This window comes from Amblyomma maculatum, unplaced genomic scaffold, assembly GCF_055883805.1.
Source record: "Amblyomma maculatum isolate TAMU_Amacu unplaced genomic scaffold, ASM5588380v1 scaffold_13, whole genome shotgun sequence".
NCBI lineage: Eukaryota > Metazoa > Arthropoda > Arachnida > Ixodida > Ixodidae > Amblyomma > Amblyomma maculatum.
Genome location: NW_028146738.1, coordinates 26,162,495 through 26,184,249, shown reverse-complemented (window position 1 = coordinate 26,184,249; position 21,755 = coordinate 26,162,495). Strand labels below are relative to the sequence as shown.

The following is a 21,755-nucleotide window of genomic DNA, read 5'->3' as shown; positions in this document are numbered from 1 at the left end:
GCGAACTAATTTCAGCCACATGGGGATCTTTAACGGGCACTGAGATCATCACACAGCACTGAGCACACGGACGCCTCTCCGTTTCGCCTCCGTCGAAACGCAACCGCCGGCGGTCAGGTTCGAACCCGTTCATCAGAAACATTTGCATGAATATCCCAAATTTCCTCTGTCCAAAGGTCCCCACTTTAACGACAATTTCGTTTGCCAGTGCTCATTTAATGATGCAGTGGTCGCTTCCGACACACGCAACTTCACAACGACACTGAGAACATCAAAGTTTTGGCGATATACAGGAAGCATTCATACTGTGCTGCTATCTCTTATGTCTGCGTCCGAAATATCGCAATGTTGTCTGCTTAATGCTGCGAAGGAACGAGGCATGCATTTGCAACAAGAGAAAATTGCATGCTCTGAGAGCGCATCCAGTCTCGCAAAAAACAAAGTTACGTTACCATATACATGTACATAACTAACGTATTTGTACTGCAGGGCCTATTTTGAGACACTACGAACTCAGTTGTGGCTTCTGGAACAAGCTCACGTGCTAATGGGCGTTTGTCGCATCTGAAAAGTGTTGTGTGCAGCTCTTAGACTCCTGATAATTACGCTGCTAGTGCCAACGGCCCGTCTGGGACATCGTCACACAACATCGCCGTACTGGCCTCAAATAAAATATATTAATTCAATAAAATCGATCGTCAATTTTAAAGCTGTAACACCTAATCCTCAAGCAGCAAGAACGAGCACTCCTCCGTAAGGTTAATATAAAAATTACTTATTACTATCGTATTATCAAGTCTTACCCTAATTACACTGTTGATAGAATTAGTCTGTCTGAGGGATAAGTAGGCTTGCGCTTGTATTTACTTACATGAGTGAATTGCATAATTTTTTTGTGACAATGTAAATTCATGTTGGATGCCGAATCGGAGATTTTAGAACCAGCAGTGACTTGATCTCTCTTATATACGAGAATGGTGCTCCATATGTATTCAGAATAATGAAAGTGAATATTTCACTCACTTTGCCACTTTCATGGGTAAATCCTTTGCAATGTATTCTTTCAGGAACTATTCGTGCTTCTCAAGCTCTATTTCTGAGTACGCGCATGGGCGTTTTGAAACATTCCTCTATTTTAAAGTTTTAGACCAAGCAGTAATTCTAGGTTAGCCGACGTCCTTGGTAATTACAGTTAACGTAAACAGGCCATCGATTTCTTATTGACTTATAATGCCACTCAATTGTAAGACTCGATACGTTCGTCAATTTCGAATATGCATCTAACAAGATATCCTTATCCCTAAAGTCCTGACTATCTTATCCTAAACTGATGCTTTGGAAAAATTACATCTATGTTTATACATTCCACCTTTCGACGATTTTTCTTCTCTCTCATTTCATAACCTTATTACAGTATTGTGGCATTTTGCCTTCCTAGTGCTGCTTAAAAATATTTATATTTTGAACCAAAATTTTCTGCACGATCTTATTGGTGTCAAGTTGTACTAGCCTGTTATTCAGTATAGATAGTATTAAAATACATTAGCAGATTAACAAATTTCAGAGTTATATTCCTGAGCATCCACGCCCGTAGCACAGCTTTTGGTACACGAAAAGTTGTGGTCGATTCGGAGAAACGAAAGACGCAGTGAACACGCGGTCACGTCATGATGAAGGCATGAAGGCATGATGGGTCGAGTTGTGAGAAAACAAAAGTGGCGGTGATTGTGGAAAGGATATGAGGGTAGGACACGCACACGCAGGTTTAGCAATTTTACACATTAGTACACATATTTTGCACTGTTACTGCATATTTACTGGCTATATTATGCTTGTAGCTGCCAATATGTTTTTAATTTCACCTTCTACGGCCGGTGCCACTTTATACTCAGAATTTGGGACCTTCAGTGCGTCCGTATTTTGTAAACAATATAACAGAACATTAAAAGGCTATCTGATTATGAATATAAAACAACAGGTGTACGTGGAAAAGTGCAATATTTTCAATTAAATAGATAGATGGATAAACAGGACGAGGGAAGGAAGGGATGTTAACCGAAAAAGGCGTCCCGGTTGGCTAACCTGCTCAGGTGAAGAGCATTTGCATTCAACAAATTTTAAGAAACTTCGAGGGTATGCGTGCCGGGTGTTTGCGTGCGAGGTGTGTTTGCATATATTCCTGGCAATGCACAAAAGATACACTTCAGCCATGACAACGACACCTGTGCAGTGTTGTCGAGACTCCTCACCGGGCGCACCTTAAGACTGTCAACGCATAAGCCACTTGTAACGAAGGCGGCACAATAGAATACTACAATGCACGTTGCGGTAAGCAGAATTTTTTTCAGCGATTCGGAGAAGCTATGTGATGGGGCCTATAGAGCCAATAAGGACATTATGCGCTCCTCTGGAGTACAAGGTCTAACATCTTATTTTCACTTGCTTAAAAATGTTCTTCCTAATTTGGAGCGGATAATATCAGGCTGCGCGTTAATTGGATGACGCGTTGAGGCATCAGAACTGTTATGACAAGGACACATCACTAGCCCCATGTCTGCAGGCACCACCTCGTCGCCGCTCACAAAACGTGCAAGCATGCCTTGCTATTTCAGAACGTTTGAAGATATGTACTAACGTTCCCGCCTAGCGTTTTGATACTACAAAGTCGGTGGGTAGAGAAGCCATTTATCTTGTAAGTTATCAAAGGTACAAATATTTCTAGTTATGATGTCCTCTTAGCCGAACAGCATGTGCCTGTATTTAACTCTGCTCGAGTGAGGAAACGATCAGTGTGACCCCGCGTGGCTCGCCGCAGTCTCGGCGATCAAAGGAGAGTGCATCCATTCCTTAAAATTACACGTTCCTCAGTAACCTAATCAGTTTCTGAGATGAAGCGCTAATAGAACTACTTATTGAACGCGTTCATTCAAGCTTTTAAACGGACAGAGCAGAGCTACAAAGATATTCATAGACAGATATACACAAGGGAACGCTGCTCAATCTGAATTGCGCTTTTCTGGGTCTTTTTCCTTTCTTGTCATTCATTATGTAATGTTTTATTTCAATTTAAGCCTAAGTGCAGCGACTGCTGGCAGAGAGACCACAAAAGGTTGTCGCGGGAAATGGAAAGTTCGGACAGTATTTCCGCATAGCATATGGAGTGTGACGTCCCAGTGCAATATTGGCAATGAGGAATGCCTGTATTTCGACGACATTATTTGTACTCGGCATTTTGTAGCGTAAGTCGCATTCAAAACTATTCACTGGACTCATGCCCAGGACGACGTAGGCTCCCTTGGTGGCTTCAGCGTAGCTTTCGATAGAGTCCACGTGCCCTTCACCCTTCACTCCGAGCCATTGACAGGAGGGTGGAGCGCTGTCAGAGGAAACGTGTGCTAAGCAATCGTAATTATCATGTATTGCGAGTGTCTGCTTATTTAGCTGTGACAATGTTAGGCGAACGTTTTGGAGAATACTAATTCTAAGAGGTAAACCTGGCGGGTTAATAATCATTGGTTACTCTCGCCAGAAACGCCAGAACTGAGACTCTGAGGGGGTGGAGGCGCCATATTTCTTTCTGCTGTCTACCTTAAGGGTGTGTATGGAGACGCCCAAACTTTGATGCATACGTATTCTGGAAAGTACCGTCTGCGACCGCCACCATGCCTAGGAAACTGTCACGCTAATGCCTGCCTCTGAAACTCTTTTATCGACGCGCTTTCAATCGCTGCCGCCCTTTCGAGCAAGCTTGCTCGGCAGTGGGAAGTTTACAAGCTGAGAAGATCAAAGAGTTTGGCACGCTTCCACTGCTATCGTTCAATGCTGTCATGGTTGCGTAAATGGTGTGTCGCAAAGTTGTGCACGCAGTCAGGTGACAGAAACAGCGCCGCTCCTTGCGGCAGTAAATACACGTGTGGGCAGAGTTATGACGAAACAATGCACCCTCGAGTGCATACATTTCGCAAGGCGCCATAACTTACAGCATAATTTGAAAGTCAAAGTGTTCCATACATCTATTTAGGCAAGTTCGTGTTTCAGTTTCTTCATTACATTTTGTGAGATCAAAGCCACGCTGTAAACTTCCTGTGTTGGGAGAGAGCGAAAGAAACCAAATAATTTACTGCAGTACTCGGAAATTTTATGAAAATTTGGATGGTGTAGACGCAGAGCGTCGGTGTCGGCTGGTGCAAATGTAACAGACTGAATTGCTCGAGGGGCGCACCTCTGCAGGTTTTAAGATACGGTGGATGGGGCATTAAGAAGCGAACTTCGTCCAAATCAAACTTTTTGCGAAAAGGACAACATATGTAATGCGCCTCGATTCGCTATGCTCCTTATGGATAATCTGTTTAGAGGATTAAAATAATCCTGAGATTCATTTGGGTGACACAGTATTAAAAATAGTGCAAAATACATTGCATATTGTTAGCTAGAGTATCTTTAAACCTATTTATAAATTCCTTCATAGCTAACAGCACTTGTCCTTTTCTAAGCATGTTGTTAATAAGGTGTAAGTATTTTTTTTTCACGCAGCAGTAATCTGTTAAGTAATCTGCGTAAGTAATTTTGTTTCACACAACAAAATCATTACACCTTTTGCGCAAGGGACGAATTCAGTTCTTCTGCGCCCTGAAACTGCGAGGTGCATAAAGATATACCTTCATTTAAAAACAATTTTCAGATCCTAAATTCTTGCCACTTCCTTTAGAAGCAGCGCCTGTCCAGACGCATACCACCGCGACACATGTGTAACTATACTTTTAGGCTGACTAACCCGTGGTTACAGGTTTTATCTCGGCTACAATGGCCAGATTTTCTAAGAGACAAAATGCAAAACCTTTATTATGATGAGTTTTCTGCTCGTGTTCAAAAGGAGGCAAAATTACTTTGAAGCATTCACCTGCGGCGCGCTTCATAACTCAGTAGAAGCTTTGACATTAACTTTGTTTGCGCACGGAATCCAAACACCTTGATATTCTTAAAACTGTGTTGTATGCAGGAAACCTCGTTCGTAAATTACTGTTGGCTCTGGTTGCCATTCAGTGTATCAGGCTGCAGCTTTCATCATGATCTGCATATGATAAGCAGCAATTGCATTAGGCTGCAGTCTTGAAGAGCTGTTGTTGCGAAAAAGCAAATTATCAGTGCTGTACAACAATCATTTTACCTGGAGTAGCTTTCGAATATAAACACGTGATTAGGCCAGAACCGTGCAGTTAACGCGGCACCTGTGGCAAACTGCATCCTATTTGTTTCATTTTAAGTGCGCCGTTTTAGCCTGTCTGTGATCAATTTCATCCCAACTGCGCAATGCTCTTTATTACTGATGCACAGCGGCGCGCTAACATATGCAAACTTTTAAAAGATTACGTGAAATCTTGCAGGGTACTTCCTTTCTATAAAATGAATAAAAAAATTTAAATGCCAGCTCCTCCGACCACTGCAATCGTTAGCCCAGCCCGGTCTAAGCTGTGTTACCACTCTCCTGGGTGGGGCTTTTGTCACTTTTCCAAGTAGCCAAATTTGGCTGTCGCTCTGTAATGATGTTCATTAAGGGGAAACCTTCTTAGGCAAGAAGGATTTGTGTATCTGTAAGCGATTTCGGCTGCACCCTATTTCTGTACCACGATACTAATTTCTCTCGAGGTCATAGTTGTTAAGTGCCCTTAAGGCGTTATCTGCTTCACATTACAGTGGAGGAAGAAATCGTTTTGGCTCTCAGAGCTACTATACCGAAGCTGGAGTGTCGTTTTCTTTAAGGCCTTTAAATAAAAGCAAAAAATTATACGGCTGAGTATAGTTCACCAAGAATGAAGTGCAGGCATCACTCTATAGGCATATAGGAAAAACACAGCAAAAGCCCTTGTGCCCAGGACTTTCCTGCGCACATGCTATGCAAAGGCAACCACGGTCTGCCCAATGAAGATTGGCCGTGTGCTAGAATGCTTCAAGAGGCAAAAACTATCTATGCAAAAAGCACTGAAAAAGCCAGGAACAAATTTATAAAACTACAACTTTCTATGCAAACACACACAAAAAAAAAACGGTGTGCGTTGGTGCCTCATTTTGCACCAACACAAAGTTTGAAAACGTTTTCGCCACATACAACGCCCCTGGCAACAAGGTGAGAGAGTAGGACATTATAATACATCTCAGTGTAGGTAGGCTGAGTTCTACGTGCAAGCACTGCGTATGTAGCGAGTGCCCCGCCGGGGTGGTGCAGTGGTTACGGCGCTCGACTAATGTTCCCAACGATGCGGGATTGAATCCCGGCCTCTCCGGCCGCTTTTCGATGGACGCGAAAAGCAAGGCGCCCGTGCGCTGTGCGATGTCAGTGCACGTTAAAGAATCCCAGGTGGTCGAAATTTCCGGAGTCCTCCACTACGGCGTCTCTCATAGCTTGAGTCTCTTTCAGACGTTAAACCTCACAAACCACAAAAAAAAACCACAACGCGTGCAATAACTGCGGATTGTTTGGCGCGTTATTGTTTGCTTAGCCTATGGTTTAGTTAGGAGCCTAGCTCTAGGAGCTTGAATTTAGCAGTGATGCTAGATTCTCGTCTTTCACTTATGTCATCAGTGTCTTTGCTGAGTTTATCAAAACAGTAAAATATTGGGTGGCGCTATGACTAATGAATTCTTGGTCAAGACCAGATAATCGCACCTTTGAGCTTCCTTCAGCTTTCTAGCGGCAAGGTATCTCTGGACGACGACTTGATCCATGCCCGAGCGAAACAGGCTATGAATGAACAGGCCGATCAAACAGGCCCATACATTTTCGTCTTTGGTAAAGTCCAGGCTGGCGCTAGTAATGAAACAAAGAAGAAGCATTTTAGCTTCGCTTGCTGGCCACTGTGCCGCTAAAGTAAATGCAGTAGTATTTGAAGACGCTCACTCAAAGATGTAGTTCTTGATGCTGAAGTCAGCAGCCGGACGCAGTGAAACATCTCGATGATGCGAGTCATAGATGACCTTGGTAACAACGGTGACTGGGGCCATTAGAATGAGCAGCGACTGAACACAATCGGTCCATACGACTCCCCGCATTCCTCCCTGCGAAGGTTACAGTACATTAGTTACTTTTGGAATGTAATAATCATTTTAGGGCAGCATGTGCTGTGCAATGAGCCCACGGCAAATATCACATCCCGACTCTTTATACTGAGGATACCCGTGCATCCTACGAAATCAATGAGAAGTGTTAGCGTTCCGAGAATTGCTGACAAGGCTTCAGCTATTCCTGGAGCTACGGAGCAAAACATTTCTTCTTATGCGGCATTTGGTGCCACAAACTGCTTTTCGGAACATGCCGCTTTATGTTCGCAAAGAGAGGCGACGGCATTATTCCTCATTGTGAGCATTAACATATTTCTGTTTTCATTTCAGAGCTTTGTTCAGCAAATCCCGTACTCTTTTGCAAGTGCTCACAGAGTCTCCTGTTTAAATGTTACCAGTCAATAAAAAACAAAAAATGCAAGATGCGTCTTATACTTCCTAAGTATCTTTTAGTGTTTGCAACACAGTTATCTAATCCGTTCTCTCGGTAGCATAAATGCGAAGCACCTGGGTTTGTCGTTAAATGGCAGTGCAATTGACCGCAAAACTGTCGTGCTCACCGGCTCTTGCGACCAGGCATTGCGACACCAACAATACCTGTTTATAACCATCCGAACGTCGTCCCAGTTACAACATTTGGTATCACTGTTTTAGCTAACTCATGCCACGATGACGCTTCATCATCATTAGTTAGTGACTTTCTAAAGCTCCGATTTAGCCGATTCAATTTCTAACAAAAGATGCATTACTTTTGATATGGCTGGGGCCCTGATATCTAAAAGACCTTTTTCAACGAGAAGCTCTGGGCGTTACTTACCAACGAGGTGTAGATTGTACTCGCAATGCCGATGCAAACAGTGCTCCAAAACAGCGAGACATTGAAAACTGTGGATGCAAATTAAAGACATGTGTAAGCGTCCGCAGGCTCAAACTGATTGGCCGAGTGATAACAATAATGTGATGCAGACTTACTTGTTGAAACCGCAACGGAGGCAGTAAACAGAGCCACAGCTCCTATAGTTATCTAAGGCAAGAAAAAAAAAGCAAAGTTAGACATTCCAGTTTTCTCTCCGGCGAATAGGCCCGACAAGAACTTATCCATAGCATAATTTTAGGAAAAGGTAGCTCGATAAAAAAACAAGAGGTCCGCAGCAGCATACAGGGTGACATTTGAGCACGGAATTAGGCTGTACAATCAAAGCTGGGCGAGTTGGTGAGACATTTCTAGAGCGCAGCCCTCATGCGCCCGTGCGGTGGTCGAGCCGGCCAGTGTCGTTGCCGGTGTACAAAGCCAAACATAGACATGAGCCAGGAGAGGGTCACGAGCCAAAGAAAATTTCTCAGAAGAAGAGAAAGAAGACCCACAAGCTCTGCGCACTATATCTGCGCCGCTCGCTTGTGGCTCTTCTTGTAGGGGAAACTACACAAGGTCAACAGAAGTGCAATTCGCGGTGCCCAGCCGGCGCCACAGACGCGCATGCGCTGTTACCCTGATGACCGGTTGCGCCGAGCCGCGCCGAACTCCTCGCTTTGACAGCGCGTGGCGTCACGCTCCGCTATTTTCATCATCGTCTTCATCGTCTTCATGGTGATCATCACGCGTGACCACCGTGATCATAATGATTACCCTGACTACCGCGCAGCTGAGCATATAAGCTACGGGGCGTGCGATCGCTAGATAGACGCGCAATAGATGAAAAGGCGGACGACGAGCGCACGCACCGTGAACGGCATAACGGAGGATACGCGAAGGAGCGTCGACGGATCCAGAAGTCATCGCATGGCGCGAGGCCGCCCAACAAGGTGCGAATGAAACAAGGAACGCTTTGCGAGCATCGGATACGCGTAAAGAGCGGGAAGAACGTTTTGCTAAGCAGCGAAGTCGTCTCAGATCCGCAAAAACGCCGAGTCGCTGCCGAACTACAAGAACACTGTCCAACGGTACATCAATAAGAATTCGAAGCTTAGCGAGTGTATGAAGGTGAAGTTAGACTTTAATTTGACATCGAATCTTCAAGTTTAAACTACTCAATGGGGAACCGCCATTGATCTTCTGTATTATAGAGAGACCAACTCGTCTAGGTACTGTGTATCCAAAATTGAGACGGTGGCAAACTACTGTACAAACAACCGATCGGTCTTCGTGTCTGTAAAGCGAAACATTGAATAAACATGTGCTTTATACACATCGAAAACCTCAACAGTGTATCAATTCCACTGCAATTTTTTTCTTATGATAAATCATCTATGGATCGTGTGAAAAATAGAGGGTTTTGTGTCTACACAAAGTCACATACAAGTATCTTTTAAATTCTTCAGCTCAATATAAAGCAAAAGTGCCTAAATAGCTGCGCTAAAATTTTGAATTTCAGCGCAGCTATTGAATAATCGCCTTTAGATTTCTTTTTCTAGTTAAACAGCGCAACGGCAGGATGCATCAAGCCGTTGCGCTGCTTCACTCGGGAAAGTTTGATGAGGTATATTTCAACATTTATTTGTGAAACAAATTGCTTTCTTCAGCCGCACAAACAGCCCTGTAAACACGTCAGAGATGCTCATCGTTTTCTCTACAGCAACGCCGCCTCGTCCTCCGAAGACGTGATAGTTAAAGCCAGCACAACCGAGAACAACTCGACTTGTTCCCCTTAATGTACAGTTTGATCTAAGCGTCAGTTTCACTCTAAAATGTTATTTTCCAAATTATCTCTGACAAGAATAGTTTGATGTATGAGTGAAGGCCAGTTTCACTCACAAATCCGCAAAGTATCAATATTATAAGTATCAATTGTCTCCTTTCCTCCTTGTACACTTTGCCCTATAATTATCATCTCTTTCCAAACTTATGTCATGTTCAGTACTAATTACTAGCTCATAAGAGAACAGTGCTGAGTTGAATCCAATCTCCAGCCCCTAGCGCGTCATGAAGAAATTATTTACTTTTCCTTATTTCTTTCGGTCCTGTAAGTGTCTTATGCTTGTGGCTTATGTGGTTAGATGGCTGAAATCTCTCCGGTAATGAAAGCAGCATGGTAGCATGAGACACGGGTTCTGTAGGTATCACTGCTCATGCCCTTCGACGTTTAGTTTAGCAGCTCAGAGGACTGTACAGCCGCCAAAATATTTAACTGGCGTGCTTGACGACCGCATTTTCTGCGCCTTAGGGCAGACAAAAACTTGCCGGAAGGTCAAGATTAAGCAAGGGCTTGGGGAGCTTTTGCTTATAGTTGAATGTTTATCAGGTTAACTCCTCTATAGCGCTCTGAATCAGAGAAAGTGTGGCCGTCACGCACGCCATTTAAAGATTTGGGTGGCTGTACATATTCGAGTGCAGCTAAAGAAATCATATCGTATGGAAACGTGTCTTCAGATTGCAATGAAACTGAGTGAGTTTAGCTGCCGCTTGATTCCTTTTTCTCAAATACAAAGTCATTATCTAGGGCATCACTTCAGGCTTAATTTATTCTGAATGGGTTGCCATACGACAGGTTAATTATGCGTGAAGGTCGACGATAAGATATCAGTTTAACCGATCTTTTCTTCTCTTCTTTTTCCAACTTCATTTAGAAGCAACTTATCAAGGTAAGAAAAACAGCTTTACCTTGGTTGAATAATGTCAAACATTTCTCCTACTTTTTTTGACAGTATAAAAGTACCTCGACATGTTCATAATCAGCCTTTCACCCAGCTTACGCAACCACAAGTTCCCTACAAATCTTTTCGTCTCCTCCTAGTGGAATCGATATTTTCGAAGCTCTTACAAAAGAAGTCGACATTGTAGATGAATACTTTGAACACGACTGAATGTTGTACAGTTACATCCTTTGTAGAGACTAATAAAGCTTCAAATACCTAACTGGTGAATCACAATATAAATAAGTTTTCCTAAAATTGCAGCAAAATTAGGCAACGCCTTTCATCATCAAGAGTTCGCCTTACTAAATCGGAACAGCGGTTTTCATGCAGGACCCTGTGGCGATGAGGCCAAATCAGCTTGAATTAAGTTGTTGAGCTTCTCATTTGTGGAATTAATTGTACGCCAACGTTAGAAAAATTATAACGCAGCTTTCAATTGATTCAAAATTCACTCGTGTAATCGCTGCAGTTACCTTGTTGGCCGTTTTACCCAGCACAAAAGTAACACGTGCGCTGTGAACTATATGATCCTGCCTTGGTTTCAAGGGCGGCTTTTCGAGCCTTAAAACCAGATAGCCAATGAAAGAAAGTAGCCAAAGAAACTGGTTTTCATTTTACTGCTGTGCTGGGTTTAACATGTACCGCCAAACTATCCCATTGCGATAATGCTGCATGTCCGTTTCGCCGCCTATTCACTTCATATGACGACGTGAACAAATTAACTGGGCGACATTGGCTCGTCATTCGCAATGTCGCACAACTCCACGCGGAAAGAAGGACAGATTACTGTTAATCTCTGGCATAATAAAATTCACAGCTTAAATTTGTCTACCAAGTTGTTTGTTTTGTTTGTTTCTACGTTTGTTTGCTTGCTTCTTTGTTTGTTTGACGTTCCCCAGTACAGCACCCAAACTTGAAATACACACATAGGTGGTGGACTCAGTAGCCCACTAAAGTGTATCAATTTCACTCTGTGAAAAAGACAAAATATATGACAAAACGACTTATCAGAAAGTAATGCCATGTTTTTTTTTGTTTGTTTCTTTTTTAATTTTAATGTCGTAGCGTTAAACGCCCCGGCATCCGTGAAATTCAGCGGCGGCGGTGGCGTTGTCGGTGTTGTGAGCGATAACTCACGGGCATGGCTGTGGCAGGCGGTAGCTGGCAAGCGACATGGCCGGCTAATAATTGGTCGTAAGATTGTGCGACGTTACGCGACCACGTGACAGGGCCGATGCGACAGAAGCTGCCTACTCGAGCTGCCTATAAACCCGTCTAGGGAGTTTATTTGTTGGTACGCTCATCTTATAACAGCACAGTAAGTTAACAATAATCGTTTGCAAACTGCTTCATTTTGGAAAGGCTTCCTTTGCAAAGGCCGCTATTGGTCCGCCATACTAATTTTAATATTGTAATTGGTGTGTGTGGGCGGAGGAGGGGGGGGGGGGGAAGCAATAGCAAGCTCCTCGGAGTAGGGCTTCACAATTTAAGACCGAATTTTGAACAAATTACTTTTCAAAAAATATATATTCACGGTATAGCATGAAATAAGCCACAAAGAGATATTTTATTACAAATTTACTCACGCTTATGAAGAAGTATATAACGCAGGCTGTCAGACCAATCTTATTGCCATACCGCATCCTCAGGTACTGAAAAAAGAAAGAGAAGAATGTAATGGCACAACTGGTCCCCTATACAGATACTGCTAATTATATATGCAACATTACGATATATTACGATGGTGTCTCCTGATTGTGCATGCTTAGATAAGATAACTATGAACATATTTTCTTTTGCAGTCATTTTTACAATAATCGCACATCGTGATGTAGCACAACAGAGGACTCTTATTCTATCACTTTTATATCCTTTCGAGGCGAGAAATTTGTTTTTACATTTAAGCAATACGCCTGCTTTCCATTTACGTTAATTTATTGGAGGACATGAGCGACCAACTATGTGCGGACACAAAAAATCGTTTAGCAATAATAAAACAACGGACGGAAAGCACTGAAAAGGAAGCCGTTAAGACCCCCTTTCGGAGTCCAAACCGATAGAGCATGCATATTTTTAAGAACAAAACTTCTTTGAGAAAATAAAGACACAGAGGCACATGATAAGAACAAGGTATGACGCGAGGCATCGCGTAGAGAAAAATAGTATGTAGATTTTTAAACGTTTTAGCGAGGTATACCACACTCTGGCCCCGGTGGACCACTACTGCGCTGAAAACTCCGATCTAAACATACTTATGTTTTCAACATTTGTCTTAAGACTGTAATACCGAGCCAAAACGCAGGTTATAACGGCTATATTTGACAAAAACAAGTTACTGCAAAACGGAACGGGCACAAGGGAGATAGACAGAACGACACGCATATCGTTCATGTCTTCGTCTTGTATCCGTCTTGTTTTGCGCTAACTTGTATATTTTTATAGATATGCTAGTATTATGCTGACAAATAGTATTTGTACAATACTCCGAGTGAATTGACACAGTTTCCACCGTAAAAACAAATATCATTCGCATTTGAACAGCTCCTGTCGTTCGTGACATTTTCTGAGTTACCGAGCTTGACAACGTATTAGTTGATAATCGAGCACGAGCATGTGCACGCTATTGTTGCAAAGTTTCAATAATACTGTAAAGCGAATCTATTATTTCAGCGTAGTTAGTCAGAAAATAGCATGCTGGCTATTAAGCGTGTAGTGGAGATTTTCTTACATTTTCTGAGGCATTTCTAACCTTGTGTTTGGCGATCATAGCCACCGTTGCTTATGCGCCATAAAACCCCTCTAACTAACTAATATTTTCTAAAGCATATGATGGGGGGGGGGGGGGGGGGGGGGGGGGTTGATTCTCAATTCTTCATCGGTAGAACCTATAAGTAAAGTACACTCGAGAGAAGGGTACCTGCTTTCTAAGTATCTTTTCGAACTTGAAGAATTGACCACACAGTTAAAGCAAATTGAAAGGGAAAAGGGAGCTTTATCCAGAATGCACTGAAAGCGCTTCACATCATGTTATAACAGCTGCTGGTCGAAGCCTTATCAGCGGACGAGTCACCGTTCTTTTTCTTTTTTTTTTTTCCCTAGGTAACTACCATCAGTGTGGACAGCGACTCAGGAAACAACAAAAACCTCCAGCCATCGGCCATTGCGACACTTTCAAAATCCTTGCAGTCTAGCTCTCAGTGCAGTGTATACAATCATATCATGCAATTTGCCGCTCTCGACGGTCTGATTGCGTGTTTCAACATCTAAATGGCATTTTAGTAGTTCGTCGATTTCATTTAGAAATTTCTGTCACACGGCCTTTTGCGGCACGCAAGGCTCTGCATAATCCCAATGGTTGGCGAGTGGAGCCTAAACGAGATGAACCTTAAACACCATTCTCATTAACCTAAAGGTGACAGGTGCGGTACAGTTACATCTGAGTATATCCTTGTTACTTACCTCGCTTGAGTTTCGTTTTTCCCGCTGACTACCACAGCTCTTCCCGCATACTAGCGTTAGTTATCATAAAGATGTTTTATAGCGTTGTGTTACGCGTCCATTTTTTAGAAACTAATTTCACATTTACGTTTTTAGCGCAACGCAGCTCCGCTGCGTCCGTTCAGAGGTTGAGCCGCGTCGCTATTGGTGCCGTTGCCGGTGGAACCGAGCAAAAAAAGTCACGGGCCAAAGATAATTTCTCAGAAAGAAGGAAAGAAGAGCCACGTCTTCTGCGCCGCTCGCTTGTGGCTCTTCTTACTCTTCTGAGATATACTATTTGACTCGGGAGAAAACTGGTGAATGCTTTGCAACTGCAAATAACATACAATTAGCATCTCTCAAATTCTTTGCCTCTATTAATATATGGCACAAACGCTCAAAGTAGCTGCGCTCAAAATTTCGCATTATGGAGTATGCTAATCGTCCCTCAGAGGTTTTTTTCGCAATCCAGAAGCTAGCATATTACATCACAACGTTACACATATTTTACTTTTAACATGATGGATAATAAGTAAGTGCAGTTCACTGACCGTGAATCATTTCGCTTCATCTTACTTCTCACGTACAGTAGCTTGTAAAAGTGAAGAAACCACGCGAATCGACTGAACTGCATGACAGCGTTTTGCGGCGGTGCAGCGGCTATTTTTGAGATGTTCATATGTGTTTCCTCTGATATCCTTGCCGCTTGCCCGTGCACTACTGCCGGAAGTGCATATTTATACAGAAAACAAAGATCGTGGAGGTTCGCATTCATAATTCAAGTGTGGAGTCGTACAAAATCGCGACGAAAGTGGCAGTAAGTATGGTCGGCATAATATGAAATAGGCTTCTGAAGATGCTGCATCATGCAGCACTTTTTTTTTTTCTGCAAATCAAGACATCTTCGTCAGTAGCTCTTTTTCCGCCTTGCGGAAAGCTAGCTATTGGTAACGCTATATTTCACTTCTCTATTACATAATTACAGCTCTTTGAAGAAAGTTACGCCAAGAAAAACTTGCAATATAAAAAATCAAAGGCTGCTGTGTGTAGAGTTCATTGAAACGCTGCATCTATATTACCTAACTCATAAAATCGCGTAAACGCAGAGAATCAACAGAAGAAGCGCTCGCCGTAAGCACGCCTGAATGCTTAGTGTACACAAATTTATGTGCGCCTAATACGTTTTTGGAGGCAATATTATGTTTTTGAAGATGATAATCCTAATATACTATTATAAGCAAAACGCTTTGCAGCATGATAGTCTTGATGGAATTCTAGATGACTTTATGCCTGCGACACGAATGAGCCGGGATGGTGAATGTTTTTTTTGTTTTTTTGTTGACTGGGCTATCTAGCCAAAATAAAAGGCGAGGTAACACAAAGCGAAGCCGCCTCTATCTAACGTGCCAAGTACCAAGCAAAACACGAGACCCTATAGGCTTTGCAGGTTAGGTGGACGGCGGGATTGTTTTAGGTTTTCTCGCCTCTCCTAGCCTAGATACTCTGTCGACGAGAACATTCGCCATCTCGTCTCATTCGTGCTGCAGATATAAAGGCATATAATTCCACCAAAACTGAACGGAATCTCACTGTACCGCAAGAAAAAAAAAATGCACGATAGAGTAAAAGATTTCCCCATGAAATGGCAAGCAATAGCGAATTCATTCCATTTTAAGCTATTATATATATGTATAATTGCCTCGGCGGCCGCTTTTCGTTGGAGGCGAAAAGAAAGGCGCCCGTGTGCTGTGCGATGTCAGTGCACGTTAAAGAACCCCAGGTGGTCGAAATTTCCGGAGTCCTCCACTACGGCGTCTCTCATAGCCTGAGTTGCTTTGGGACGTTAAACCCCACAAACCAACCAACCAACCATTACTTTTTTTAGTGTATAATTTTATGAACAACTTATGGTTATGTTTAAAAGAATCAAATAGAAATCGAATATGGCATTGTTTTCTTTTTTTTATTCGAATCATGTTATCCATTTTTCGAATTTTTTTAATTTTAGCCAAATTTGAAGTAATGTGGAGAAAAAAAAACGGACAGTTCCAGAGCTGCAAATTTCCGCCGGAGTAAACAATAAGGCCTGCGTAATACCGAGAAAACGTTTCAATGGCTACAACTTAGTGGCTCGCGCCAGAATGTAGGGCTAAATATTGACAAAAATTCTGCACACGCTCTGAATATTAAATTAATTCTTTTAATTCTAGACAATATAATGAAACGCTATTTTAGTTCATAATGTTTCTGACGTACTGGGGGTCTCTGAGGGTGATTTTATTGAAAATCGAAGATAAGTTTCTTTTTTTTCACTGAAGTCAAAGTTGTGCCTTCTTTACTGTTTTTGAAATTTGGCCGAATTTGAGGCGTTATGGAGAAACAATTTAACGGTTTAGAGTCTCACATTTTGCCTGGAATTAATAAAAAGGCTTATAAGAAAGTCAAAACATTTTAGTATCAACAACGTAATGCTTCGTGCCAGAATGTAGGATTGAAAAAAAAATGACTTTTTTTCAGCGCGTCACTCGCGGCGCAAAGTTTCCGATTTTTCACTAGAACAGCTGTGGCAAGAAAAAATGCCGTTAATAATTCTCTTAAGCGTAAACGTTCCATAAATTTATCTAGTAAAATATAATGCATGACAAAATGTTAGTTCGCAAGCAGCAGGTCTCCAAACTTCAAACTTTTTACTGCGTTTTTCAGCTGTAGTGGCGTACGATTTCTTTTTTCAAGAAAATAACGGCGTAACTTGTAAAACTAGTTCATTATTTTGTGTCAAGACATTTGCCCACCAGATATAAAAATTTCATTTAAAACGAAAAATGGTCGTGGGACTTCGATCACCGTCGTTACTTGAAAACCCCCATATACGTCTTGTGGCGAACCTCACGATCGTCATTCATTAATTTCCATTGGCATCGGCACCGAATAAAATGCGGTCAATTTACTGTGGTGGAAACGCGCGGCCTTAGCATCGAAGTCTTTACTATCTGTCCAAATAAAAGGGACAATTTCGTCGTTATCCTCACAAAGTTTCCCTTAAAAAACACTTTGTCATGTCCGTTAGCAGCAAGAAAAACAATAACGTGTTACAAAAATCAGTTGAAGAGAAATACTTGCCCAGCAGTCCGGAGTTGTTCGCTACTTTCGACATTCACAGGGGTCTATGCTTAAGGACTTCCACGATCCCACAACGAACTGAGCCGTGCTAGTGTTTTACTGTCCGTATAATCAAAACCCAACTAGTCTAGCTTCTCTCTTCTTACACCCTCCGTATCTCTGTAACAGAAACTGATGGTAATTACGAGCACTAACGTGTTCGTAATTACGTGTTCGTTTAAAGATTGATACCGGAAGGCAAGCGTCAGGCCCTGGAATAGCCGGTTATTCTAACGCCCAACAACTGCAAATTACGCAAGCTCATGTCGGAGGGCAGGAGTTTACACATGCTTAAGGAACAGACTGCGCGAGCCCTGATCTGCAGGAATTGGCCTTTGGCGCCCATGCATCGACACGGCGATAGCATCTTCGCGGCAGCGCGTGCATTGACTCGCGCCCGCTGAACTCCCGTGCCTCTATCGCTGCCTTGACGGCAGGCAGTGCGCAAGGAAAGTTTTCTTAAGCAGAGCAGACACTCGCCTCGAACACGGAGGTGACCTTGAGCTGATAGAGGACCGGAATGACCATCTTGGAGACGATGACAGCGATGAGCGGAGCCGACAGGAAGTTCCACAGGTAGTGGAACCCGTAGGCGTAATAGTGGGCGCTGAATCCAATCACGCCGATGGCCGAGAGCATGGACGCGAGCACGGAGCCGGCCAGGGGTAGGGTGCGCAGGCTTCGGCTGCCCAGGAACATCTCGTCCGTGGTGGCTTCCTTGCGAGCTCGCCGCACGCAGGAAAAGTAGAGCCCGAACCCCAAGTTGGCGCACATGAGTGCGCCGAACACTGCGTACTCGACCTCGGTGCGCATGGCCGAGCGCTCAGCACGCGCTAGTCTCTGGGAACGGAATAGGGGAGAAAAGAGAAGGGAGCGTCGTCAAGTGTAGTCGCGGCCGTCGGCAGCGACGACGGAGCCGCGAGGTGTTCACAAGCATGCAGTCGTCATTTCTCGGGGAAGCCCGGCGTGGATTCTCGCGATTTCTACAAACGCTTCAAGTGTGACAGGCGAAGCCAAATGCGGAGCCATCGCATGCTTCCGCCTTGGGCGTTCGTGTTCTCCTCGGCTCCGTCGCTAGGCGATCGCTCATCGAACTGGTCGAAGCCTGCAGCTGGCGGAGTATAAATTCTCAATTCGCGATTATCGGCCGGCGTTTAATGACTGGCTTCCCGCTTTGGCACGCGCTACGTACTGCCTAGGCTGCTGCCAAGAACGCGCTCGTCTATAGGCGCTGTAGTAAGAATGGGGCGAGAGCACGTAACCGTGCGTGAATTCTTAATATCGGGTAATGACATCCCGAAGGCTGGCTGTCTCCGTAATCGCACGTGTCGGCGATTTAGCAGCCGGCATGTGAGGACAAGAGGTGCTGGCAAACGGATTGCGGTTACGCCCTACCCAAGTGAAACAAGCTGATGAATTGAAATGGCAGCACGAGCTATAAAGTGGGCGGGCCTCTTTACTGTGTGTGACCTTTGAAAATCTCTGCTTCCAATACGTGATGACGAAAGGAGGAGGTGCGCCTATCTTTATAGTCACTCGGACAATACTTTTTTTTATTGTGAATTACATGTCCTGCGGCTTTGACACGAGGTCGTAATTTTTAATTTCCTGCCGCGAAGGACGCATTTAAATGGGGGGGAAATGCGGAAAACTTCGTGCTCCGAGATTTCAGCCTTCGTTATGTGACCCTCGTAATCTAAACTATTACAAGCTCTCTAACCCGGTACCTTTTATGGTCGTCATGAGGGTAGCTGTGGGAGAGGGCTGCTTTAGGAAGTGTAAACGCGCATTTTTTATTTTGGTGTTAATATAAAGGGATTTCTGTTGATATGGTACCAGGAAATGTGCCCATACGGGGTATTCGCACCGCAAAAGAAAAAAAAAAGGCGGGGGAGGGGGGGGGGGGGGGGGGGGCATTATTCTATATCCTCTTAGAAACGAATCATGTCGAAGTAAAAGTAAAGTGAGCAGTTTACACAGACTTCTGCCATAAAATTCTTTTCCAGCCGCTTTCTTGCACAAAACATATTCGGCGTAGCAAGTTGCTCACGTATCATTTTCACGGTAATAATCACATTTTCTATAAGCTTCACGAATCCATACCTGGCTTGATTAAAGAAAGTGAAAGCAGGAAAAGGCGAAGCAAGGAGGTAAAGTAGGCATTTGTCTGCTAATCTGTTCTTGTTACAAAGGAGGCGAATAAAGCAACAAGAAAATGTGAAGGCAAGACAGCGTCGAACTAAAGGCAAACGCATGCAGGAGGCCATGTATAAAGCCTGTGAAATGGTCCCTGCAGTGTGATGATTTACGGTGCGTTCTGTTTCGAAAAAAAAAATACATAGAAGGCATGTGCGAAATGCGAGGTTTTAAGTATTGTTTCAGGTTAACAGAGGGAGGAATTGGCTGGCGCAAAAAGGAGGCGACTATGAAAGCTTATGAAGCGAGCAGTCGCATTTTATTCGCTTGCATAAAAAAATAAAGAAAACAATCTTATCTAAATCCGTTGAGAGGTTCCCTCTGAGCTCAATGAAGTGGAGCTCTCACATTATGTGACTTTCCGAAAGTTTCGAATCGGGCCCTATTGATTATTTTGCCGTTAAATTCAGTCTCTCTGCTTTTCTATCATATGTTGGTAACCGCGCCAGTAGCAATAACAAAAAGCCGCTTAAAAAGGTGACTTGGGTTGTCACTCTCGCATGTTGTTGTCTTATATTTTTATCAGTATCCGGAAGTTTTTCAGACAACGCAGACACCTTTCTTATTTTTCAACCAGGTCTTAAATAGAAGCTAAAACTGTGTGCGCATCTGATGAAATTTCTGCGAAATGGGGTGTGGGAGGGGGGGGGGGGGGGGGGAGGGGGTTAACAGCAGCTTTGTCCTAATTCAGTCTTGCTTGTTGTGTTTTGATTCAAGACGAAACGCTGAAACGCATGATGATAACGCTAAGTGAGAAGACCGTGCTTCTAAAAGCAAACCAATGATAGTAATAGATTCGCTTGATATTTATATATTTTCGCTATGCCAGTCTACTTACCGTGAGGTAACAGACAACAATTTGGCGAGCGCGTTCGTCTAATATGTGGCAATCTAGAAACCGGCTCTTCCGCTGCTTGGTTCGGTACATGAAAAGTGGGGCACTTACAAGGACATCGATGCTGTAAAGGAGTTAAAAACATCTGCATTGGTTCGCGTGAAACATTCGCTGCCAAAAACTCGTTCTATATTTTTTTTAATACTCATCACAATGCGTGTCGTATTCACTGGACAAATGAAAATGCCAATCGAGATGTTCTGCTTGAAGTGAAGCTCCTAGAGTTAGCTGCCGTATTCACGGATAATAGGCTATCTCTTGCCACAAAATTTAGATGTAGATAGCCACCTGTAGACATTTTCCCTTCAGGCGTACTACCCTTGAAATGTAGCAAGGAATTGCAAACTGTTTATCCTTGCCCCAGACTCGAGTTTTTTCTACAACGAGGAAGGATTCATTCCTGGATTGTGCGAGTTAGGGAGGCTTCATCTGCTGTACAGTACAGATGTGACTAGAAAACTTGCAGACTGGTAAACTCACTGTCGTTGCATCTAAGGTACGTAGTAGTGCAATCCATAACAGAATTAATGCAACGTTAAGCTTTAGCCAACCAATGGCACAGCTTTGCTTTACGAAAGCAAATGACGATTGGCACTCTGGGTTATTTGGTTCTTTTTCAGGAGTGAACTTAATCAGTATTATAGACGAGAACGCAGCCAGCGCTTCTGTTGTCAGTTCTACCATCCTTCCCAGCTGCATGGTTGTTGTTGTTTTTTTATTGCGGTTTTCTGGGACTGACACCATCAACCAGAGGATAACGAAATGAGCCCAATATAATCAAGCCCTATGTATAGCGTTCATAAACTATCAGAAAGCATTAGGCTCGGGTGAAATATTAGCAATAATGCAGACATTGCAGACCCAAGGTTCGGAATAATAATATCTAAACGTCCCTCAAACACCTATTTTTACTGCCATCGACAATAGCCCTCCATGTGAAAAGTCATAAAATTCCATTAAAGAAGGGTATAAGGGAGGGAAAAACTTTTTCCACTGCCGTCCGTCTTGTGTGTAGAAGAGGCATTCAGAGAAGTAAACAGAGAAGAGTTTGAGATCAAAAGTTAACAGCGAATACCTCAGTAGCCTTCGATTTACGGATTGCATTGCTCAGTCTAGTAACTCAGCTCATAAATTGCATAGAACGATTATATGCTTGATCTACAAATTATAGCAGTTGGTAAAAAAAAAAGAAACATTTGGTTATCTACGGGGCATTATACTACACCAAGCGATGCATCGACTACGCTAGGGCATCCTTTGTGTCCGAACACATACAGTATTCGCCGCACCCTCCAAACGCGTTGCCTCCAAAACGTGGCAAAGGCTGTCATTAATCTAA

General features: G+C 43.3%; 1 protein-coding gene across 1 annotated transcript in view; it reads right to left on the bottom strand.

Annotated features, from left to right (window-relative positions):
* The window catches only part of LOC146172402 (sodium-coupled monocarboxylate transporter 2-like), a 49,612-nt gene extending 31,474 nt beyond the window's left edge, over nt 1-18,138 (bottom strand). Inside the window, exons 1-6 of the mRNA XM_084585861.1 lie at nt 17,806-18,138; nt 12,276-12,341; nt 8,029-8,080; nt 7,874-7,941; nt 6,896-7,053; nt 6,665-6,805 (exon numbers count right to left, since the gene is read on the bottom strand). Coding sequence (XP_084441987.1) covers nt 6,665-6,805; nt 6,896-7,053; nt 7,874-7,941; nt 8,029-8,080; nt 12,276-12,341; nt 17,806-18,138 — 818 coding nt within the window. The remainder of the gene's footprint in view (nt 1-6,664; nt 6,806-6,895; nt 7,054-7,873; nt 7,942-8,028; nt 8,081-12,275; nt 12,342-17,805) is intronic.
* Nucleotides 18,139-21,755: the final 3,617 nt, after the last annotated feature.